Here is a 21464-nt window from a genome sequence, read left to right as displayed (position 1 = left end):
ATAATTTTAAAGTAGTTATATCCGTGCAGTTTATATAAAATATTTCGAAATATTCTTCATATAAACCGGAAAATTTCAAAATGTCTATCTTTAATCCTTGATGATTTATGAAGGCATTATTTCTCTAGAAGCAGTATTTCAGACAAGTGTAAATACAATAGAAACTAAAGGCAATGTACTTGAAAACGGGAATGTGGTAACTCAAATCAATCGCTGTCCTTAGGTAAAGACGGAGCAAGGAAAATGGCCGAAGGATTATGGATCGTGCGTAGTCCGGACTGGAAACTGGAAAATGACGATAAGGAGGAGGGTCACGTGGGCACAGTTGTCAAGGACAACGGAAAACAAACGTATGACGTTTACTCGGACATGGTTGGAAAGTCCACATGTCAAGTCGGTGAAGGCGGGAAATTTGACCTGCACAGTTTAGACAATGCACCAGTTGGTATGTGGCTTTTTTATATCCTGCATGTACATATGAAAATAAACTTTGAAAGTGATTAACCAATACCATAACCATTAACGTGTAAATATAGAAGAACATTTCTTTAAAAAAAAAAGTCCACTAGTATCAAAATGAAATCGCTTGGGATATTCCCTGGGGCAAAGGTCATAAATGGGTTTTTGGAGCACAAGATAGTATGCCTACCTTTTAATAGTATGCAAAGATAAAAACGCTTAAGGGTGTTGTTTACCCAGGGTTTGAGTTCTTAAATTCGGATTGTTATAAAGTTCAATGTCATGAGAAAAAAAATTGTTCTTAACACAAAAAGTAATTATGAAATGAATAATTATTGACATAACATTCGATATTTCTACTATATTATGGAATTAGGCTCAAAGAATAATAGACTTTTAGCCAAACAGAGGAAATTCGGACTAAATTTTGCAACTTTGTTTTCGGCTCAAACATTTTTGGCAGTACTATAATATTAAAAGTTTAGAGTTTATATTTTAGTCTATATAATTTTGCACATGTTCTGTTGGTTTTACCTCACTTATTCATTTAAAAAATCGTATGTCATGAATTGCAATTATATTGAAAATTGCTTTAAAAAGATGAAAGACACCATATCTCAAAATTTTGATCATTGACTTCATTTAAATTTTATGCCAACAGAATAAGGTCTCTATGAGTAGTTTAGTACTAGAAATGTTTTTGTATTATCATCATTTAATTTTTTTTTTTAAATTGTTTCAAAAATGAGTAGGGATTTGAAACTGATAGAGGAAATTCGGACTGGAATATTTTTAAAAAATCATTGCTGAAATTTTAATGTTTGTACCTATTTAAAGGGGCATAGTCATGATTTTGGTAAAATTCTTTTTTCCTCTTTTTATTATTAACATTGCTTTAAAAAATGTATTTCTAATTATCAAATAAAATTTGAGAGTCGTTCGTAGAGTTACAAGCAAGATACAGGGCTCACAATTCTTTGTCATGTAAACAATGCTCGTGCCATGTTTTGTTTACATAGGTTCAATTTACCAGCAAAAAATATTTTTCAAGCTTATTTGACTATCTTTTTATCTATTTTAGGCATAGATAAACAATATCTAACGTTTAACACATTCGTTTTAGGTTTAAACCTTAAGTTTTTATTTCAACGTTCAAAATTTAAACAAACGCTCTGTTTATATAGCGAAGAATTTTAAGCTCTGTAACTCGTTTATAACTCAACTAATGACACTCAAATTCCGGTTGCCTATTACAATTTTTAAAAATGCATTTCTGAAGCATTGTAAATATTAAAATCGGAAAATTATTTTTTGACCAAAATCGTGACCATGCCCCTTTAATGCCACTACAATTCTTTCCTGTATTTCATTTTCTAAAGTGTTTAATTATTTGTAATATTTTCACAAATAAGAAAATCTCAAAATTTGTAAAATTTTATGGGATTTTTCTCGATTTTTCAAAATATATTCAATGGCCATTAACTCAAAGCGTAGGTCATTGACCTACTTTTTTGAAAGACAAAAATAACACTACAATCTAAGGTCTGTTACATACAATTGATGACTTCATTATCATCCACGGAAATTTTTTTCATTCTGAGTAAACGTCATCAACGTTTTAAGACAACATAAACACTCACACTATCTACGCAATATGAATCATTGATTAAGGTGGATCTGGAAATACAGGAAAGATAGAAGACCTCCGAGGAAATGGATCAGGTGTAGGCGGAAGAAACGCGGTGCGCGTGCGTTGGGAAACATCAGGGGAGGCAAATGTGCATCGTGTTGGGTGCCACGGGAAGGTTGATCAACAATGTGTAGAAGAAGATCTTGGGAGCTCTTATTACCGAGAACACTTTCCAGTTGTTGGTAAAAAAAAACAAAACTCTTACCAATTAATGTCGTTTTGTTAACTTTTTTCATGAGGCTTTAAACATGTTTTATGAAATCGATTTTTAACCAAATGTAGGAAAAGTTGAAAAGAAGAGGGAAAAGTCGGTATCTATAGACAAATCACCTGAGTCATTGCTAAATAAGGGAGATAAATGTGTTATCGACATACCTGAGGAGCCATTAAAAGAACTACAGCAAAGATATGGAGGATGGTCCAGTAGAATGTTAGAGGTGTTGAATCAAGTTCATTTTTAATGACCCAAAACATTGAAATTTCGCAGAACGATAAGAATGTAATAATATTTAGAACTTTTTATAGTGCATAGGCGAAATTGGAGTAGTGAAAAATTTCCCCGACGACAACGCAGTCGAAATTGAATACAAAGGAAAGATTTACCAGTTTCACGCAGGCGCAGTCAGAAAGGTAACGGCTCTTGTATTTAATTGATTGAACAATTATCCAAACAAGCTTATTTTTTAATTAAGTATATGTAACCTCGCGAAGTTGACTAAAAACCACGGAAAAGTTAATTTGATTTTTAAAAAGAATATTTTCTTGTCTTTGTTTTACCTGTGTATATCTAAACAACATAAAATCATGACGATATTTTGAAAAAAGGTAAGTAAAAAAGTATGTTTTTACTAAACTAAGTTTTAGAATACGTAGAAAACTTTATCATAAATTTGGTGAAAACTTTATCATAAAAAGTTGTCTAACTGCACGGTGCATCTGTTTGTTAATTGGTCAATATTAGGTGATGCAAAAAAATGACAATTTACGTTGAAGACCAACACATTGAGTCTAACTAATTAACATGTAATAGCCTAATCGTATGTATTTGAATGAAACACAATAAACAAAAAGTTTCGGTCACGGTGTTGATGTCTAAAACCAACAGAAATAAACAATACATCAACAAATGGAGTATTTTGGTCACTCCCATAAAATAAAGTCTTAGCTCTGCCAAAAATGAACGTAAGGTTGACATGGCATCCTTTGTGTGGAGCGATACAAGACAAGGTTAGCGCGACATTCATATCAAATGCAGAAACAAAACAAAACTTTTGCTGTGTTATTACCCCGTTACAAGACAAGGGGTGGGATAAAGCCGGACCAAGAACAGGATCAAACTCATAGTCACGAATTCCTAGAGAACGGGTGCATGTTTCCAAGAATTTCTACTCGAAATTCTTTGCATGCGTAATTCAAGCAAAAAAAAAAAACAACAACAACAAACAGCGAAGACTCTAGCACCAGAAGGCGTTAGTAATAACAGGTGATGTTATTTAATATTTCATGAATATTAAATTTGTGATATTGTTAAACAGGTTTACGAAGTTAAAGTGGGAGATGTGGTACAGGTTCTGAAAGATGAAACAAAGGCCATTCTCCTCCAAAGAAATCATGGTGGTTGGAATGCTGACATTAAAAAAGCAAGAGACTTGCAACGTTGTTCAAATCTTGAGTTTTCTTATAAAAATTGACTTTTATATGTATATTTTTCACACTGCACATACGCAGTATTTCAATAGATGTTTACATTGTTATATATATTTTAGTCGCTTGGGAAGGTGGGTAAAGTGATGAAGATAGACTCAGATGGTGACGTAGCTGTTGCCTTTGGTTACCAGGCCTGGCTATATAACCCTGGTTTGCTGATCCCTGTTACAGAGGGCAATGTTGATGTTCTGGATGACGAGACTGACAAAGAAAGTGATGAGGAGGACGAAGATGACTTCAGTGGTAACTTTTTTATTTTTAATTAATACAGGACTACACAATTTCCAATGATGTCTTAACACGTCAAATCACTTATGCACGTTTAATAATTGGTAGGTTCACAAAACCGTGATGAAAAACTCCAGGAAGGGACAAATCTTACAAAGCTGGTGGCACATTTGTTACTCAGAAAAGCATCGGGTGCTCAAAAGCTGACTGTCGATTCAGAGCAAATGTTCAATGCTTGCGCAGATGGCAATATCGGGGCAGTAAATCAGTTGATTCAGAGAAACAAAGATCTGGTAATTTCATAGAATTTATGTTGCAGTAAGCAAGATCTGACCAAAATTCCTTGCTCACAAAATTAGACAAAATATTATACGAGTATTCCTGAATATATTCAGGATTATATTATATAATGAATTCCTATATTATTGGATAACTTATCTCAACCTGAAGGTTAACAGCTGGCATGAGCATCTGAGTCCATTAATGGCTGCTGGACACCAAGGACATGAAAACGTTGTCAAATTATTGTTACAAAATGGAGCTCGTATAAACGCAAGCAATAAAGACGGCATGACACCTTTGATGGTATCAATAGCAGGGTAAAGACGAATGGTTTGATCTGTCTCGAATAATACCAAGCTATATTGTCAAACACATATGATTTGCATGTAGTTTTTACACAATGATGAGATTTTATTCATTCTTATTGTAGTAAAGAGACGGACAGTTCTATTTGTTTGATAAAAAACAAAGCCGATGTTAATGCTTGCAACAAACAAGGACGAACTCCTGCACATTTTACAGTGCAGTTTGAACTTTATTCGGTTTTGAATACAGTTCTGGAAGCAGGGGCAAGTCTAAATAAACAGGTCAGAATTGGCAAAGCACAAAATCTTTAGAATTAGTTTTTACATGTATCATAATTATGCAACGTATACATTTTCATTAATTAATGCTTATATCATTCAGCTAATTATTTCTTACAATAGGATGTTAAAGGAAACACCCCGCTGCATGACGCCATTGCAAAGAGAAGTGACAGGGCCGTCAATATATTTCTGAGTCATCCCCAAATAAACCTGAAGTTACCAAACAAACAAAAACACACACCGTTGATGTGGGCAGCGATGAAGGGCCACGAGTTGTAACTATCAGTTTAAAGAAAGACTACAAGATATCGATATTAGTTAAATGATGACCGTCTGATGTTTTTCAATTAATGTATTTTACAGCGCGGTTGAACGTTTGATCGAAATGAAGCACAGTCTGGTAAACGCCCAGAAAAAGGATGGATACACCGCTCTTCATATTGCTGCAATAAACGATCGCCAAGATTCTGCTAATATGTTAATCTTAAAGGTGGGACAACTGCCTGTATTTATTAGTGAGCGCTTAACGCTTGTCCATTTGAAATAGTTACTATAAAAGAATAACGAATTGAAACTTCAGAAATACACTTATTTTTGAACCCATTGAATTTTTATCGCTTTGGTAACACAACCGTTTCAAAAAAGTGCCAAACAATATCATTAATATTTGGAAATTGAGAAGTTGTATTGCCCCAGATATCATGACTTTGTTGGGCCAACGTTGGCCGATGCAATCAGTTACACTGGCCCATTATTAGAGAATGATGTTGGCCCAATGTAATTTTGCTAATCGTCCCAACGTTGGCCCCACATGTTGGGCCAATATCGACACAATGTCAAATTTGTCATCTTCTGATATTGAACCAACAGCGGGCCAAAGTGCTTAGAATATGAGCGTTATTGGCCCAACGGTGGGCCAAGGTACGTAGCATATGACCAACATTTTACAGTTAGTATATAAATAATACTTACATTCTGTTTTATTCGCTAAGCTATAGCTTAAAATTTAGCAGACTGTTTAACTTTAGATCTGTCCTACAAAATGCTAAATAGAAGCAGATTTGGTCATCCCAACAGTTGAGATATCACAACACACATGGAAACTCGCCAGTCTAACACTGTGAAAATTTTGTTTTAATTGCTTTGGTCAGTATATTTGCTCATATCGCAGGATCGGCAACTTAAATTCTTTACTTTAGAACAATTGTGCAGCAGAATAGATTAGCAGAATCTCTTTATGATAATTTAGGCTTTTACAAGCTTCTTTAAAAGAATAGAACTTAAACTTTAATTTGCATATTTTTACATGGTTCTGTTATTTTAAAAAGTGTATACATGTAACTATTGACATTATATATTTAGCTTTTAGTAATGATTTTATTTCTATACACGGTAAAAACTAATAAAACGAAAATATAAACATTAAAGCACTGTTTAAAAGTTAATGGCTTTTTACTGAATGTAATCGACCAACAGACTTTTCAGTATTAAATAAAAAATGTAATTAACATAAGTTGCATCATTGTTTTGCTAATATCATGGTCTCAAGTGACATTGATGGTTTTACAACATATGTAAACCCAATGTTGGCCCAACTTTGTTTGCCAAACTAACATTGACACTCAAGTTAGATGTGTCAAGTGTTCATTGGTCTCAACTTACATTAATGGTCAATTTACAACACTGGCCAAATGTTGGCAACGTTTTTTTCCCTACTAACATTAACACTCAAGTTAGATGTGTCAAGAGTACATTGACACAAGTTTGGCCCAACGTTGTTTTCCCAACTCACATTGGTCTAAACTTACATTGATGGCAAATTTACAACATTGACCCAATGTTGGCCCGACTTTTTTTGCCAAACTAACATTGACTCTCAAGTTAGATGTGTCAAGTGAACATTGGCCAATGTTGGCCCAACGTTTTTCAGCCAATGCATGTACACATAGCCAATGTTTGCCCAACAAAATCATACTATCTGGGACAATATTAGGATAAACGTCCGATGCAATTTTATTAAAATATCCAGGGAGAAGCCCAAATTAATTTACAAAATCGGCAGGGATTATCACCGCTTCACATAGCAGCCAACGAAGGATATGACAAGATGGCTGAACTTTTGATTGAAAACGGTAACTGAAAGAAATGTTGATTTCATTACATCGTTACATAGAAAATACAATATTTTTCATCCGTGCGTTTTTTGTTCGTTTTGAAAAAATGTTATTTATTCAACACAATAGTCGATGCTTATTGTCAATATGATTGTTTCTATAAATTAAAAAAAATGTATATATTTACCTCGCATTAAACAAAATAAAAAAATGAAGCTGTTTAGATTATAATAGCTTTTTTGAAAATCAAACTCACTAAAATATATGTGAAATGCGGCTTTTTTTTTTTGTGAGAGGGTGTTAAATATATGGTTAACAAAATGCATTCAATGTTCAGGAGCTGACATGGATTTACGAGATAATGACGGAGACACCCCCTTACATCTGGCTTTGAGTGGACGCCGACAGACGGAAGGAATTGGCCCAGTATGATACTGTGTATCTAAAATCATAGCATTCTAGAATGTATCAAATAGGAAAAGCGCTATACTTGTTCATCTACATGGGTTCTTATAATAACACAACCAATTTACAAAAAATACATGTAGTATGTATGTTTTTCTTTTTGATTCAACAGCTTTATGGGCTTAGTGTTAATCCAAATGCACAAAACCAAGAGAGATATAACATAGCTGTCTTGCTGCTTCAGAAGGGGGCGGACTACAACATTAACAACAAGAGAGGTAACTCTCCCCTAGAAGTGTGCAGGAACGGCCAGCTGATAATTGACGTTAGCAACTTCATCCAGAAAAAGTAAAATTATGTTTCAAAAAATTGCATTTAAAATTTTACACTTTTGGGTTGATTGCAAAGAATACATACAGTGTGATTAAAATGAATCGTAATTGATCAAGGTTCTGTATATCCGATTTCAAATATTTAAAAAAGAATCCTTCATTTTGTATGGACAACAAATTGTAAACTGTAATAAATATATTTTAAAGTAAAAACAATTTTAATTTTGAAGTTAACTTCCATTCCAATGGTTTATTTTTTATCATTTCCATGTCTTTAAAACCTTTTGCATAGATTATGCAACCGAGTCAGTTTTTTAGTGTACATGTATATCCTTTTTGATCAATTTTACAGCAGACAAACTAGTAGATCATCAACAGGGTAATGTTATATCATGTTGGCTCCATTTCAATGTGCAGATGTCTGTTTTCGACTTTCATTCATATCCATCGCACACCTTTTGAATTGATACCTTTATCGTCTTGAAGATTTCTACTTTGTTAATTGAGAATCTAGAATTCTAAATGATATAAGACATGGTTAGGCGATGAATGTACACTGTCCTGTGACCAAAGCTTACATCAACATTTTTCTTTCGTGCAATTGCTTAGATGAATTTACATGGAATTTTGACATAGCTTTTATGTATAAATTAATACATCAACTCTTATGTCACAAGGACATGAAGCAAAAGTATTGCATATTTGCTACAAATACAATTTTTATGCTGACCAATGCAATCTCCAATGTATCCCATGATAACTTTATACCTATTAATTATCATGTGAATGCAAATAAAGAAAAAATAATAATATTTGAAATGCTATTGCGAATTTTAAAAGATGTATATTAATAATTTTGCTTTCGTTGCTTTAATATGAAAACAATCCCTCAATATTCCTAAATTTATTAAATTTCCAATTTGAGTCAAATCTAAACATTCACATCCTAAGCAGATTTAAACTAAGAGTTTTAATTCAGTTTGGTGCCCAACTGCTGAATTGGGCAATGATATTGCACACGGTTTGTTTTAGATCTTATTCTTTTATCATACAATATTGTAGCAGACCAAATTGTGGACAAACCGCAAAGTAATATTACTTTAGTTCGTTGTTAATATCGGACTCATTGTCCAATCTTTCGTTCACTTCCTTACTTTTTTTAAGCGCATTTCCTGTATTTGGAATACTGTTTAAAATGCTTTCAATTCGATGAATGAAAATCAGAAATCCACAATTACACTAAAATCCGGAATTACACATAGCATGTCTCTTGATTTTTTTTTAGACATCCTAAGTTAATTTTCATGGCAATGCATGGAATTGATTTTAATCATACTTTTTTAGCTCGCATATGAGCGTAGAAGATGTTATATGCCAAGTACATGAATGTAAAGTCATGCGCATTTGATTAACCTCTGACCAATAAAGTTACAAATATGTTCCCTGATGAATTTGACTATCAATACATGTAAGCATGTAAATGTAACACGAAAGATTCACTATAATTTGAAAAGCTATTGAAAATTACGACACACACTTTCTTTAAAATCTCAAAGCGGAAAGCTTTCACTGCACGAATTACATCATAAATAACTTTATTTTCTTTCAAACTAACAACTCCATTTACAATGTCTGCGGATCGTGATTTTTATATAATATTAGTTTGGTGTCTGTAAAACTTAATTTTACTGAAGATATAATCCTTTTCTTTTCATCATATGATTAAAATTATATGTTTGTTTTTTGTTAATATTTTAAAATTTCATTATAATCATTTTGATGTGAGTCAAATAAAATTTTCCCCCAATAATCTGTATTTTGTGATGTGAATTAGAATGTTTAAAAATATTTTGAAATTCAGTGCACTTAGCCACGTCATTTATTATTAACGTTGTTAGCTCTCGTGTGTTTTATTTTCAGATATTTTGTAATAAATTTTATCTTTATATCTTACTTCAAACAATTTTACAGCAGACAACCTAGCAGACCACCAAAAGGGTAACGTTTCGTCAATTCTGTTTCATTTTCGTCTTTCGTTATGGTTGTTAGATTTGTTAAGCTTAAATATGTTCGCAAAGACTTTATTCATACTTAAATCAAATATGGTAACGCAATGCATGGGTGCAAGTGTTATCTGGTTACATTCACCAAAGAACTGCAATTGTCAACTAAATTCATCAAGGCACAAAACATTATTATTAAGACGCGGTTTTTTTTTTTATCAAACTAACAAGTCAATCGTTCACGACCGCGAAGAATAAATCATGTAAAAACTGTAAAATCATTTAACAACTTTTTTCCATTATCTCTACAATCTTCTTGCTGGTATGAAATTTCAAAACACAGGTTAAGTTAAAATTAAGATGTTAATTGACTTCTTAAAGAATAAAATTAATTTGTATAAAATTATCTTATATAATATGAATTCTTTTTATGATATTATTTTTAAAAAAAATGTTTTACCTAGGACACATCGCCACTTTAAAAAGTTCTTGTATATAACCTATCTTGTTCTTTTATTTTGCACAATTTTAAAGCGGACGAAGCCCTAAACCATCCAAGAGGTAATATTACTTCAATTTCAGACTCAGGACCTCCGTCTGTCAAAACCGTTTTTTCATCAGCATGTTTTAAAATCTCAAAAGAGTTATCTCAAAGATTTAAAAGTTTTCGAAATACTGGAATTAATAATAAAATTGGATATAAGTGTACAATGCATGTGACGCCCGTCTTAATCAGATATACATCACAAATTAATTTCTGCTCTGGGAAAACTATATAATGATCTTATTTAACTCTTTGATTTGAATTAATTGTTGTTAAATCTTTATATTTGCACTGTTCTGTCAAATTAACACTATATAGTTTTGGCCCTGTCATTAATTGAACAATAATTCCACTAACTTTATATTTACTTGTATTCAGTTTGTGTTAAGCAAGGTGGAAAATACTTTTTAACGAACACTCGCCATCAGTAATGATCGGATTGTTATTCATTTCCAAAAACCATTCATAATCAATTTGTCGATTCGAATTTTACTCAACCATTTTGAGAAATTTCCTTCATTTACTTTTGACACAAAAGCTCATTAAAAAAACTTTTTTTAATAGTAGGTCCGGGGCTAGCAGACAGTGTACTTCGGAAGCCCATGCCCTCCATAAGCTGTTAACAGAGCTGCCCATCCTCTGTGCTAGATGCAAACACTCCATGGCCGACACACGCCTTAACCCCTGTAAACACAAGGTCGTATGTGGGGACTGTAGCTTCAAATGTCATGTTTGCCCTCTGTGTAAAGTTCCTGTCTCCAACAGATGTAATAGGAGTAAGTTCTTTGAGGTTGATAAAAATTATTGTATTAAATTACTTAAAGTTTTCGTCTTTTTATTTCTTATTAGAGTTACAAGATTTTCTAAATATAAATTTAGAATGTTTAATAAAAAAATTGGACCGTTTTTTGATCATGTCTAATACTGATTATGTTGCAGAAGGTCGAATCCAGACCGATCCTTGCTTTGTGCAGTGAACAGACGGTCAGTTCCATGAATTGATAATCATTTTACTTTTTTATCACATGATGTTGATGAAACCTTATATGAAAGAGTACAATAGACATTGATATAGTGAATAGATTATCTTGTTAATACAAACATGTCTCAAGAGGACTGGACGGTCTATCATATTATTTTTCTTCTTGAGATGAAGAGCTATGTATAAACTTGGAAAGTATTTAGATTTTAAATCTTAGTTGTTTAGATTTTTTAAACTCAATTATACTATATGGCCAAAATGATAAAATCTAAAATTTCAAATAAATCTGATTTGTAATTTGTTGAAAATACAACTTAACAACATATATTAAATGGTGGTGGTTATTAATGTTTGAGACATCGTCAAAGTCAGAACATTCATTTAAGGCCGAGGTCTAGTAAATAAAAGGTGTCTACAGGTTTATAAAATTTAAGATATAGATTCTTGCAATGATGCTTCATAACAATAGTTTTTTTGATAGAGTGTACCGGGGCTAAAGTTTTTGGTCAACACAATGAAAAATAATGTTTTAAACTGTCATTTTCAATGAATTATGAGAGAAATACGAGTTTTGTCCATTTTTGGCAAATAAAATATATCTAGAATGCCTACAGTCTCTCCAAAAAGGAATTTAACAAACTCTTGACCTCTTTAGAATGATATCAAATTGAACATAGGTATCGGGATTACTTTTCCCATGATTTAACATTGAATGTCAAGAAATTGTTTAATTTTCATCATAATCCATTAAAGCCGTAAAGTATGGGAAAAAATCTTTAAATCAATTATGACGACATAATGGTTCTGGCATCAAAAAGACACTCTGGAATCATTTACTAGATCTTGACCTTAAGGTAAACAAAAGTTGTAATTTTTATTTTTGCAATGGTGTGATATACAAAACATGATATGCAAGTCGCTCAGAGGTAGTCGCTCTTAGCTGCATTGTGATATCTTTTAATTTTACTATCAATCCATATGGAATGTTTTCTGTTTACTTGAGAAATTGATACATTCGTTAATCACTTTCTACTATTACTTTTGTGATGTCAGTATACATACATGTACGCGTACATTAAAATTAAAAAAAAATTGAACTGTTTTTTGTTGAATTGTCACAAGTGACTCGTCAATTTTATGTACAGATTTTAAATTATATGATATCTAGAAATAAGTCTTTCTCTGATTGCTAAAGATGAAGATGATCAATATATACTAGGTGGTTGTTTAACTTAAGGCCCCGTATGAAACACAAATTAAAGTGCATTTTACGAAAAAAATTTTTATCGATATTGTAAACACGTATTTACATAATAAGTTGGTATTTAAAATACAAAACAAACAGTTTGATTGGTGCTGGATTCTTTGCCAATAAAAAGTAGTCTGGGAAACCCAATTATCAAATGGTCAGATGAACTGCGCCATTAGGTGGACCGGTGACCTCAGATAAACTTCATGATGACTAGTATCCTGTCTAAATATGTTGATTAAATTCGTGTAGTAGTGAACTTGATACACATGCGGGTTACTACCAATTAAATTAAGTTAACGAAAAATTTCAAAGAGAAATTACACATCAGTCTTTCTTTTTTGATAATGAATGATGATTATTTTATAATGAAAAACCATATCTTTATATTTTCGACGAAATTCAAAAAGCTTGATTTTACCCTTTTCATTTAAAATTTAATTTCTTATTCTAAACTAATATTTTTTAAAAATTACAATATGCTTGCTTGCATCTTACAATCAGCAAATTGATCCTCTACAAGTACATTTTACCCTCACACATTTACATGCACAACTGTTTTCAAGATGATTTTTAGGATAAATTTTGATAAATTATTTCACATTGAGTTAATCATATATTTAAAAGAAAGGTCCCGCTTCAAGAAAGGGCATTAGAATAAAAGCATTTTAAGAACATTGTTTTGAACTTAACCTTTGAATGACAATTTAGTTCAAAATTTCCTGACAATCATCGTTCATCCAAAAAACATTGCTTGGGTTTTGTACGCATATAGACAGATTTGCAAAAGGAAAAAATTGTTCCAAAAGAATTTCTAACAAAGGTTTGCTAAGACTTTGACATTAAAAAAAATTGAATGACGGTCGCTACAAACTTCTTACCGACAGTCTATCTCTTACTCGACTGAGAAAAAAAAAACTTCTTGGTTTCACAGAGATTTAACATAAAAAAAAAACCATTGCAAGAAGTTTAAATGCATTGAAGCAATCGTTTGGGACCTTCAACTCAGCTTTACAAATCCGTATGGATGGTATTCGAGATAACAGACGTCTAACTGTATTAACGTCTATTTCCTTTCTAGACTTTTTTTTTATAGATAAAACAGCAACAACAGTCTCCGTGACGAGGACTAACTCTATACCATGATATTTTTGATTCTTGTTCTTCTGCAAATCTGAATTGAAATGTTGTTATCGCTTTGTATAAAACTATATCAAACGACAATTTTCAACCTGATTTACAATGTTTTACTCTATTTTCAAAGTGGTCAAGCATCCCGTAACGTCATTTTGTTTCGTTTCTAAGACCGTGTAGTACGTAAATGCTTATTAGAAAGACTCAAAAGTTTCTGCGGAAGACTTCGAAAAGGCGATACTAAAAGGATTTTATCTTATAAATACGCCAATTAGTGGTATCAATCTTTTTATAAAATAAAATATTTTCTACAGCCTAAGTCAAATGTATAATGAACTGTGTTTTGCTGTTTTATTCGGTAATCTTTAAAGCGAACGCTAGTCCGGCGTTTATAAAGTACGGGGAAATTAAGCAATGGCGTGTAAGTGTGGAGAAAATGTGATTGTTGTTAAAAAAAACGTTGCCATAAACGCATAATTTTTTATGATAGTAAATCGTTCGACAAAACATTTACTTAAGTATTTATGATATTTATAAGGAAGCGTTTTTACAACCCCATTTTAAAGTGACATTAGTTTATTAATAACGAATTCTGCACGAAGTGCAGTTAAGAGGAATATCTATATAATATTTAAATTCCTTTCTTCTGTTATATAATCTGCAATGGTCCTCAAATAAATGTTGTAGACGTTTGTTTAATTACTTTTTTATGATACAACATTTTTTTTTTTAAATGTACAAAATGCATTATGTATTTTCTCACTATTCAAATATTTATTTGTATGCTGCGCTAATTGCACGTAAACCTTTGAACATAACCCTAGTATTCGGACTGTGTACTTGTTGTAAGGACACCTTGTGCAGACACTTAAGTTTTATACGGAAGACTGAAAACCGAAAGTAAACTACATTTTACAAACATGTTTTCAAATAGTTATAACTCTACGACCCCTACTAGCCAACTGCCACCATCAGTGCTTATCTGTACATTTGTGAGTAGTTCACTGTCCATTGTTGGTGCAGTGGTTATTTTCATTACTTACTCTCTAGTCATAGTGGCCAGAAACCAGACGAGGCGGCTTCTGGTGTACTTGACTATAGCGGACTTAATGACTGCGGTGGGAAACCTTGTTGGAGCATCGCGCTACGTGTACATTTACGTCCACAAAAATGAAACGGAATATCTCTTTAATCGTGATCAAATGCAAAATATTTGTTTCACGACAGATGCTGTTTGTGATGTACAAAGCTTCGTAACGACGTTTTCATCCTTGTCTTCTTTTTTCTGGACGTCTATCATCATGATTCACATTCTGATGACCTTAATCACCCAGCGAGAGTGGTCCAGTTTCCGCAACAGAGTGATTTACCATTTTGTTTCGTGGGGAGTACCACGTAAGTTTGATTAATTGAGTGGTGAGTATATGAAAGATTATAGAAGTTTGTGTTGCATAGATATATTGTTAAGCGCAGATCCTAAAAACATTTACGATTGGTCCAAGGGATAATTATATTTGCCAGGGGAGGTGGTCCAATGCCTACTTTCGTTAAAGATATATATGCCGTTTTGAATAAAAATTTTAAAAGAGAGAAATGTTTGCGTCTTTCCATTAAGCTACAAAAGTTATATATGCCGTTTTGAATAAAAATTTTAAAAGAGAGAAATGTTTGCGTCTTTCCATTAAGCTACAAAAGTTATAAACCTTTTTTGCAAATTATACAGTTTAAATCAAACGCATATACAAGTATCAATTGTTAATTCTTATTTATTTATTTATTGATCGGGTCGGTCAGTATTTGCCTAACTTTGAAATATCCATTATCACGTGATGTAACAAACTAATTTTAGAACGTACACAAGATGTGGGGAAAAACGTTAGCAGTTAGAAGAAAAAAAAAAAGAAATCGTTTAACAGAAAATGTTGTAAAGTGAGAGTCTATATTTGAGATCACTGTTAAACTTCATGTTGAACTATAAGCTTTCCGGAGTCATGCTAGACAGGTGGGTCACACGTACAGCGATGTGTTTTCTTTGTTTGTACTTGCACTTAACTAGAACAGTAAGCACCAAAACAAAAAACAAAGCAAAGATATTTAATTTTTGCATTTGCGTTCTTGCATTACAGAGAGTCACTCAGAAAGAATCTGCAATATTTAACATAAATATTCTGCAATATTCAACATCAACCATATCTTAAAACTTCTGAAGTTTTTATTTGACAAGCAGCTTGTCATAATTATATGCTCAAGAGTATTACCATTATACCGGTGTTATATAGTGCCTTTTCCCCCTAGCCATCTTTCCCCCCGGAAAAATGGCGATATAGTAGTTTTGCCCCCCGGAAAAATGGCTATATAGCAGTTTTTCCCCCACGGAAAGCTGACTATATAGTGGGCTTTCCCCCTTTTTATAGCCAGATTACCCCCACGGAAAACCTACTATATAGTAGATTTTCCCCCTTTTTTACATTCCGGTCAAGTTTATGGCGGACCATTCGTGGCAATAATTTGCAATTACTGATATGATATTAATTTCTCATAATAAAGGATAATTATGGCACTTATTAATTCATAGAATAAAATACATGGATTTTTCCCTCCTGATATGAACAAGGGCACGCGCCTTCATAACATTCCTGTGTCATCACTATTTATTTCACCTTTTGTTACACCTTTTTGGAACACCTTTTACATGGATTTCGGAATACCTCTAATCTTTTTCATCTAAATGATGCTTATCTACAGATTTGACTTTGACGTTATGACATTAACATTTTTCAAAGAACACGTCAGAATACATTTGAGTGAAAATATGCCGGTTTGGAACTCTAATTTTCCCATGTATTATCATCTTTGTATAAACTCCTCCCAGGAAACTAACTGACCAATCTTGACTTAATTTTGTAGAAGAAGGGAATAACAATAAATTAATACCGTTAGAATTGGCGATCTTAAATACAATCGTATATTTCTACTTCTAAATATCAAACAAGAGAAAGGGTGCAATGATATGATGAGAAACTGAAATGTTTTACTTCGATTCATGTCTTTAAGCACATTTTTTTACGAAACGCGAGGTTTTATGATGTAAACAATTTAAAAAAAGAAATAAAACTTTACAACCTGAACAAAGTCGGTATCTTTGCTTGTTACTTTGGAAAATGTGAAATGGAGCCTGAACTATCCTTATGTATATATTATCATTCACTGCGTGCTAATTTTTCCGCTTTTTATTTTGCAACGTGGTTTATACATATACAATTTTGAGAACGATGCCATATAAAAAAGATACACTAACCTAAAAATCTTACCATACTATTTATTTCGTATTTTTGCAATAAAGATTTACTTGACATTAATGTATACCATTATTATTTCTTCGAACAATGAAAAAGGGTAATTAAAAATTAAAACAAACACATTTTTTTGATGAACTGACTCATTTTTTTTAATACAAGCTTGTTCTAATCAAGTAAAATAAGTTGTATATCAAGTGCGCTTTTGTTGGTCATTTTTTTTTCGGTTGCTCATTTGCTACTTTTATGAATAAAAATTTATTGATTTATTATTTTATCATATCATTAGTCATCTTATGAATTGATTAAATGTTTTGAAGAATAATGAATTTACCCGCGTACCTTTTTTTAATATTCTTGTTCGAAAATTTAAAAAGAAAATCAGAATTTGACTTAACGTAATTTTTAACCATTTTGATAAGGAAATATATGAGTGAGTGTATATTTTCAAATGATGTTTTTACTTTTAAATGACCGTAAAAATATGGTGATATTGTCAACTTAAGTTTCTGAGATATATGGCCCTAAAAATACACTATTCATTATAATTCGGTTTAAAACATCGGGCTCGGAAACATCATGGGCCCCCTACTCTGGAGGTTAAAATTTTCAGGGTCATATACTAGTGCTATACTACTAACACTATTCAATCATTGTAATTGGGTTTTAAACATCGGGCCCTGAAACATCGATGGCCCCTACCCCGAGGGCTTAAATTTTCAGAGTCATCTACAAGTGGTAAACCACTGCCACTTTGAATTTATGGTGATATGGTTATCTCTAGTTTATGAGACATGGGACCCTTAAGAATATGCACTATATTCATTATAATAGGATTTTAAACATCGGAAACAAAATTTATCTAAAACAGGTTTATCCTGGATAAAATGTGCACAAACAAACAGACGGAGTGATAGATTTATTTTAAAAAATTCTCAAAACATTTTTCACTTACAAATTCAGAACACAGAATTATGCATATAAGTGTATATTTTGTAAAATCAAGTACTTTTTCAATTAATTACCTAAATTAATTAAGTTTTACGTATAATTCCATTACACACATGTTCAATTTTCGGCATTGTTTATAAAAATAATAAATCGGCAAAACGAAACTTAACTTGTACAGTGAATGCAGATATACAACCTGTGAGTATAGAAACATTGATTTTAATCCTTACTGGGTTTCCATAAGTATTTTTTATAAAATCTGAACCAAAAACGTGAGGGAGAAACCCTACTATGGGGGAAAGGCTACTATATAGTAGCTTTTCCGGGGGGGGGGGGGGGGGAGCTACTATGGGGGAAAAACTGCTATACAACACCGGTATACTTTATAAGAACCTTATCAAGTACTGATTACCACAACCATACACTTTAAACTTTCCCGTGTAAAGTTTGAACGCCAGAATGAATACATATCGAACACGAATTACATACAAAACCTTAAGCCCCACCCCTTACTCATATTTGCGTTTCCGCAAAAGGAAATAATTTTATTCTAATTCACCGAGTTTAACCGAAATAGATTATATTTTGTTTGTTTACTCAGAAACAAAAAGAGGCTCATGTGTGTGGTACGATATTCATAGTCTGAAGATGATAAAACTTGTACTGCTTTCACCTGAATACTTTTTAAAAAAATTATTAGTTGTAGATGGTTTGAGTCGAGGGGCCCCAGAAGGGGTAATTTTGACGTTCTTTTTTCTGATTGGTATGAAAATAACGGTCAAATAAAATGCAGATGACAATATCTGATATTTTTCTGTTTACAGCACAAAAACCTGTTTATATGAATTCAAACAATTGTAAATCAGTGGCGTCGGAAGCAAATTGAAAGTGGGGAGGGGGGGGCTATTATACTAATCCTCGGAAATCTTGACAAGCAAAAAAAAAAACCTAATTCCCAAAATCATAAACATCCTAATCCGGGGGGGGGGGGGGGGGGGGGGGGGATTAAACCTATAGTTCCAAAAAAAATCCTTACCTACCCAAAAAATTTTCCCAAATCGTGAAATTTCTAATCCGTGAGGGGGGGGGGGGGGGGAAGTATACCTATGACTCCAATTTCTCAATATTCCCATCTTTTCAAGGTAAATTTGGAAACAAATACGTTTGCTACGATAAAAAGTTGGGGTGGGGGGCTGAACCCTCTATGGTGCTATGAGCCTAATGGTTAGGTCTAACTTTGCAAAAAAAAGTGGGAGGCTAAGCCCCCCCCCCCCAGCCCCCCCCCCCTCCCCTCCCCGGTTCCGACGCCTTTGGTAAACAAACTTCGATCCCCATGCTGCTTCTCTGAATTATTATTCCCGCGCTAATGCGTAAATCAACCTGAATGAATATGCATAGTCAATCGTTGTTATTCATTTACAAATTATGGCTTTTACTTCGTTAATACTTCGCAAAAATGCCGTTAAAACGGCATAAAAAACTTGAAATATGATAATTTTATGATTTATTTTCCAGGTGGTGGGTGGGGTCCGGAAACCCCAGGCCTCATCTAACTCAACGCATGACTATGAATCCTATGTAGTTAGTCTTTACAACGCATGTGATTTGAAAATGCTACGTTAACTTTTAATGTTGTTGCTCTGTCCATAGTGGGTATAACATTCCTAGCTCTATCATACGACGTTCTCGGAGAAGACTTTCTCACCAGCACGGGGCCATGGTGCTGGATTAAAGGGTGTCTACACAAACCCGAAGTTTTTCTATGGAAGACATTGACCGGAAAAGGCTGGGAAATCCTTACCTATTTTCTGACCATGGCATTTTATATAATGATGAAGATTTACATGTGGAAAAGGGTACTTGTAAAATTTGTCATCCAAATCAATAAATGAAATTCTGCCAGATTTTTCCTTCTTTTCCTCTTATCAACTGTAGTATATTATTGAATAAACATGAAGAGATCATGATAAAAAGAGTGTGCATATTCGTTGAAGAAGAGGAGTTTAAATTATCATCATAAAAAAGCGGCAAAATATTTGAACTCAACTTTGTATTATTGATACAGATTTTATTTTTTAAATTGAAATATATTTTAGGATTAAAACTTAACAGATTTGTATTATTAATACAGATTTCATTCTTATACATTTAATGATAAATAATTCTTTTCCTTCATAGCGTTTGCGCTTTAAAGATCGAAGCCACCATCACCTGAGGGAGGAGGACGAGTTGTATATTATGATCTTCTTCGTCATCATCATTCTCCGCGCAGCAGGAACTATCCGATTTTTGTACGCCATCGAAAACACCAACAACTCTCCAGGTACCTTCGATATGGTTCTCCTTCATATCCAAAGCTTTGGAGACAGTGCGCAGGCCTTTGCTAACTGCATTCTGTTCTGCATCCGAGACACTGCCGTGCGACAGGATATGTGGAATCGGATACGAGGAATGTGCAGACCAGTACGTGATGAGGAGCCGTTACTTGCCGTTACTTGCTAATGGGATTATTTAATTTTGAATGCCGCATGAAGGACAGTGTTTAGATAATGTTAAGTATTTTCTTAAAACACAGTGCTAAATTATAGCGCCGGTGCTAAGGGCACGTTTGTGCTAAAGTTTTCAAAATACTTGATCCTTACATATGATACATGTATGATTGTCGGTGTTAACTTATTTTTAACAAAATACCAACGTACAAAAGTATTTAAAACATAATCCCTTATAAGTATCGATTTGATAAAAATAAGATTTCAATCTATTGATATTTAAGATCGGTAAAATAATTTCCTCTGAATAGAAACCCCACTCCCCTCCCTTCAAACAAAACCAACCAATCCCAGTGAAACTTGAGTGTCGAAACAATATTCTAGATTTATAGTGGCATATTTCTGCCCCTATATGCAAGATAAATAATGTCTACATGCAAGGTTATTTTGACTACATGCAAGATAATTATGTTGACATGCAAGTTACAAATCTCTAAAGAAAGCCAGACTTATGTGTGGATAAAATGACTTACTAATGCCATACTCTGACATCATAGATGCAAGATGCAACATAATTATGACAACATGCGACATAAATATGTTGACATGCGAGATAATTATGTAGACATGCAACATATTTATGTCGACATGCAACTTATTAATGTCAACATGCGACTTATTTATAAATAAAACTCGTCAAACACATTTTTAATCAAATGTCTATCATTCATAAAAGTTTCGTGTATCAGTCACTTACAATGACTAAAATCTCGCGGGTATCAAATCGGTGAAAAGGAAAGCTACATAATATATGTGAGATATCTCACCGGAAGTAGAATTTGTTTGCTTACTTAACATTGTATAGATGACATATATAGATTTTATACTCATATATTCATTACATGTTTAAAAAGAAAGAAAAGAGAAAAAAATATTTTTGAAGTGCTTCCGGTGACGACTGGGAGTTACGAAGAATCAAACAAAATAGTATAAACACATGAACTTGCATAGG

The 21464-nt window shown here is 32.9% G+C and overlaps 2 protein-coding genes across 2 annotated transcripts; both read left to right on the top strand.

The window, feature by feature from the left end:
• Positions 1-206: 206 nt before the first annotated feature.
• LOC128188549 (E3 ubiquitin-protein ligase MIB2-like) lies at positions 207-12494 on the top strand. The gene is made up of 19 exons (XM_052859656.1): positions 207-445; positions 2131-2331; positions 2432-2586; positions 2675-2779; positions 3685-3789; positions 3916-4099; positions 4193-4377; positions 4535-4683; positions 4797-4953; positions 5074-5228; positions 5317-5443; positions 6983-7085; positions 7405-7493; positions 7645-7820; positions 8157-8183; positions 9776-9802; positions 10342-10368; positions 10916-11127; positions 11291-12494. Exons 1-19 carry the CDS (start codon positions 244-246, stop codon positions 11326-11328), a joined length of 2424 nt encoding a protein of 807 aa, XP_052715616.1. The 5' UTR covers positions 207-243; the 3' UTR covers positions 11329-12494.
• Positions 12495-14636: 2142 nt separating this feature from the next.
• LOC128187553 (G-protein coupled receptor 157-like) lies at positions 14637-20494 on the top strand. Its single transcript, XM_052857969.1, has 3 exons — positions 14637-15111; positions 19614-19819; positions 20142-20494. The coding sequence occupies exons 1-3, from the start codon at positions 14637-14639 to the stop codon at positions 20463-20465; spliced, it is 1005 nt and encodes a 334-aa protein (XP_052713929.1). The 3' UTR covers positions 20466-20494.
• The last annotated feature ends 970 nt before the right edge of the window (positions 20495-21464 follow it).

Source organism: Crassostrea angulata, chromosome 6 (genome assembly GCF_025612915.1).
Source record: "Crassostrea angulata isolate pt1a10 chromosome 6, ASM2561291v2, whole genome shotgun sequence".
Lineage (NCBI taxonomy): Eukaryota > Metazoa > Mollusca > Bivalvia > Ostreida > Ostreidae > Magallana > Magallana angulata.
Note: the sequence above shows the minus strand (reverse complement) of the source record. Positions and strands in the feature narration are given on the sequence as shown.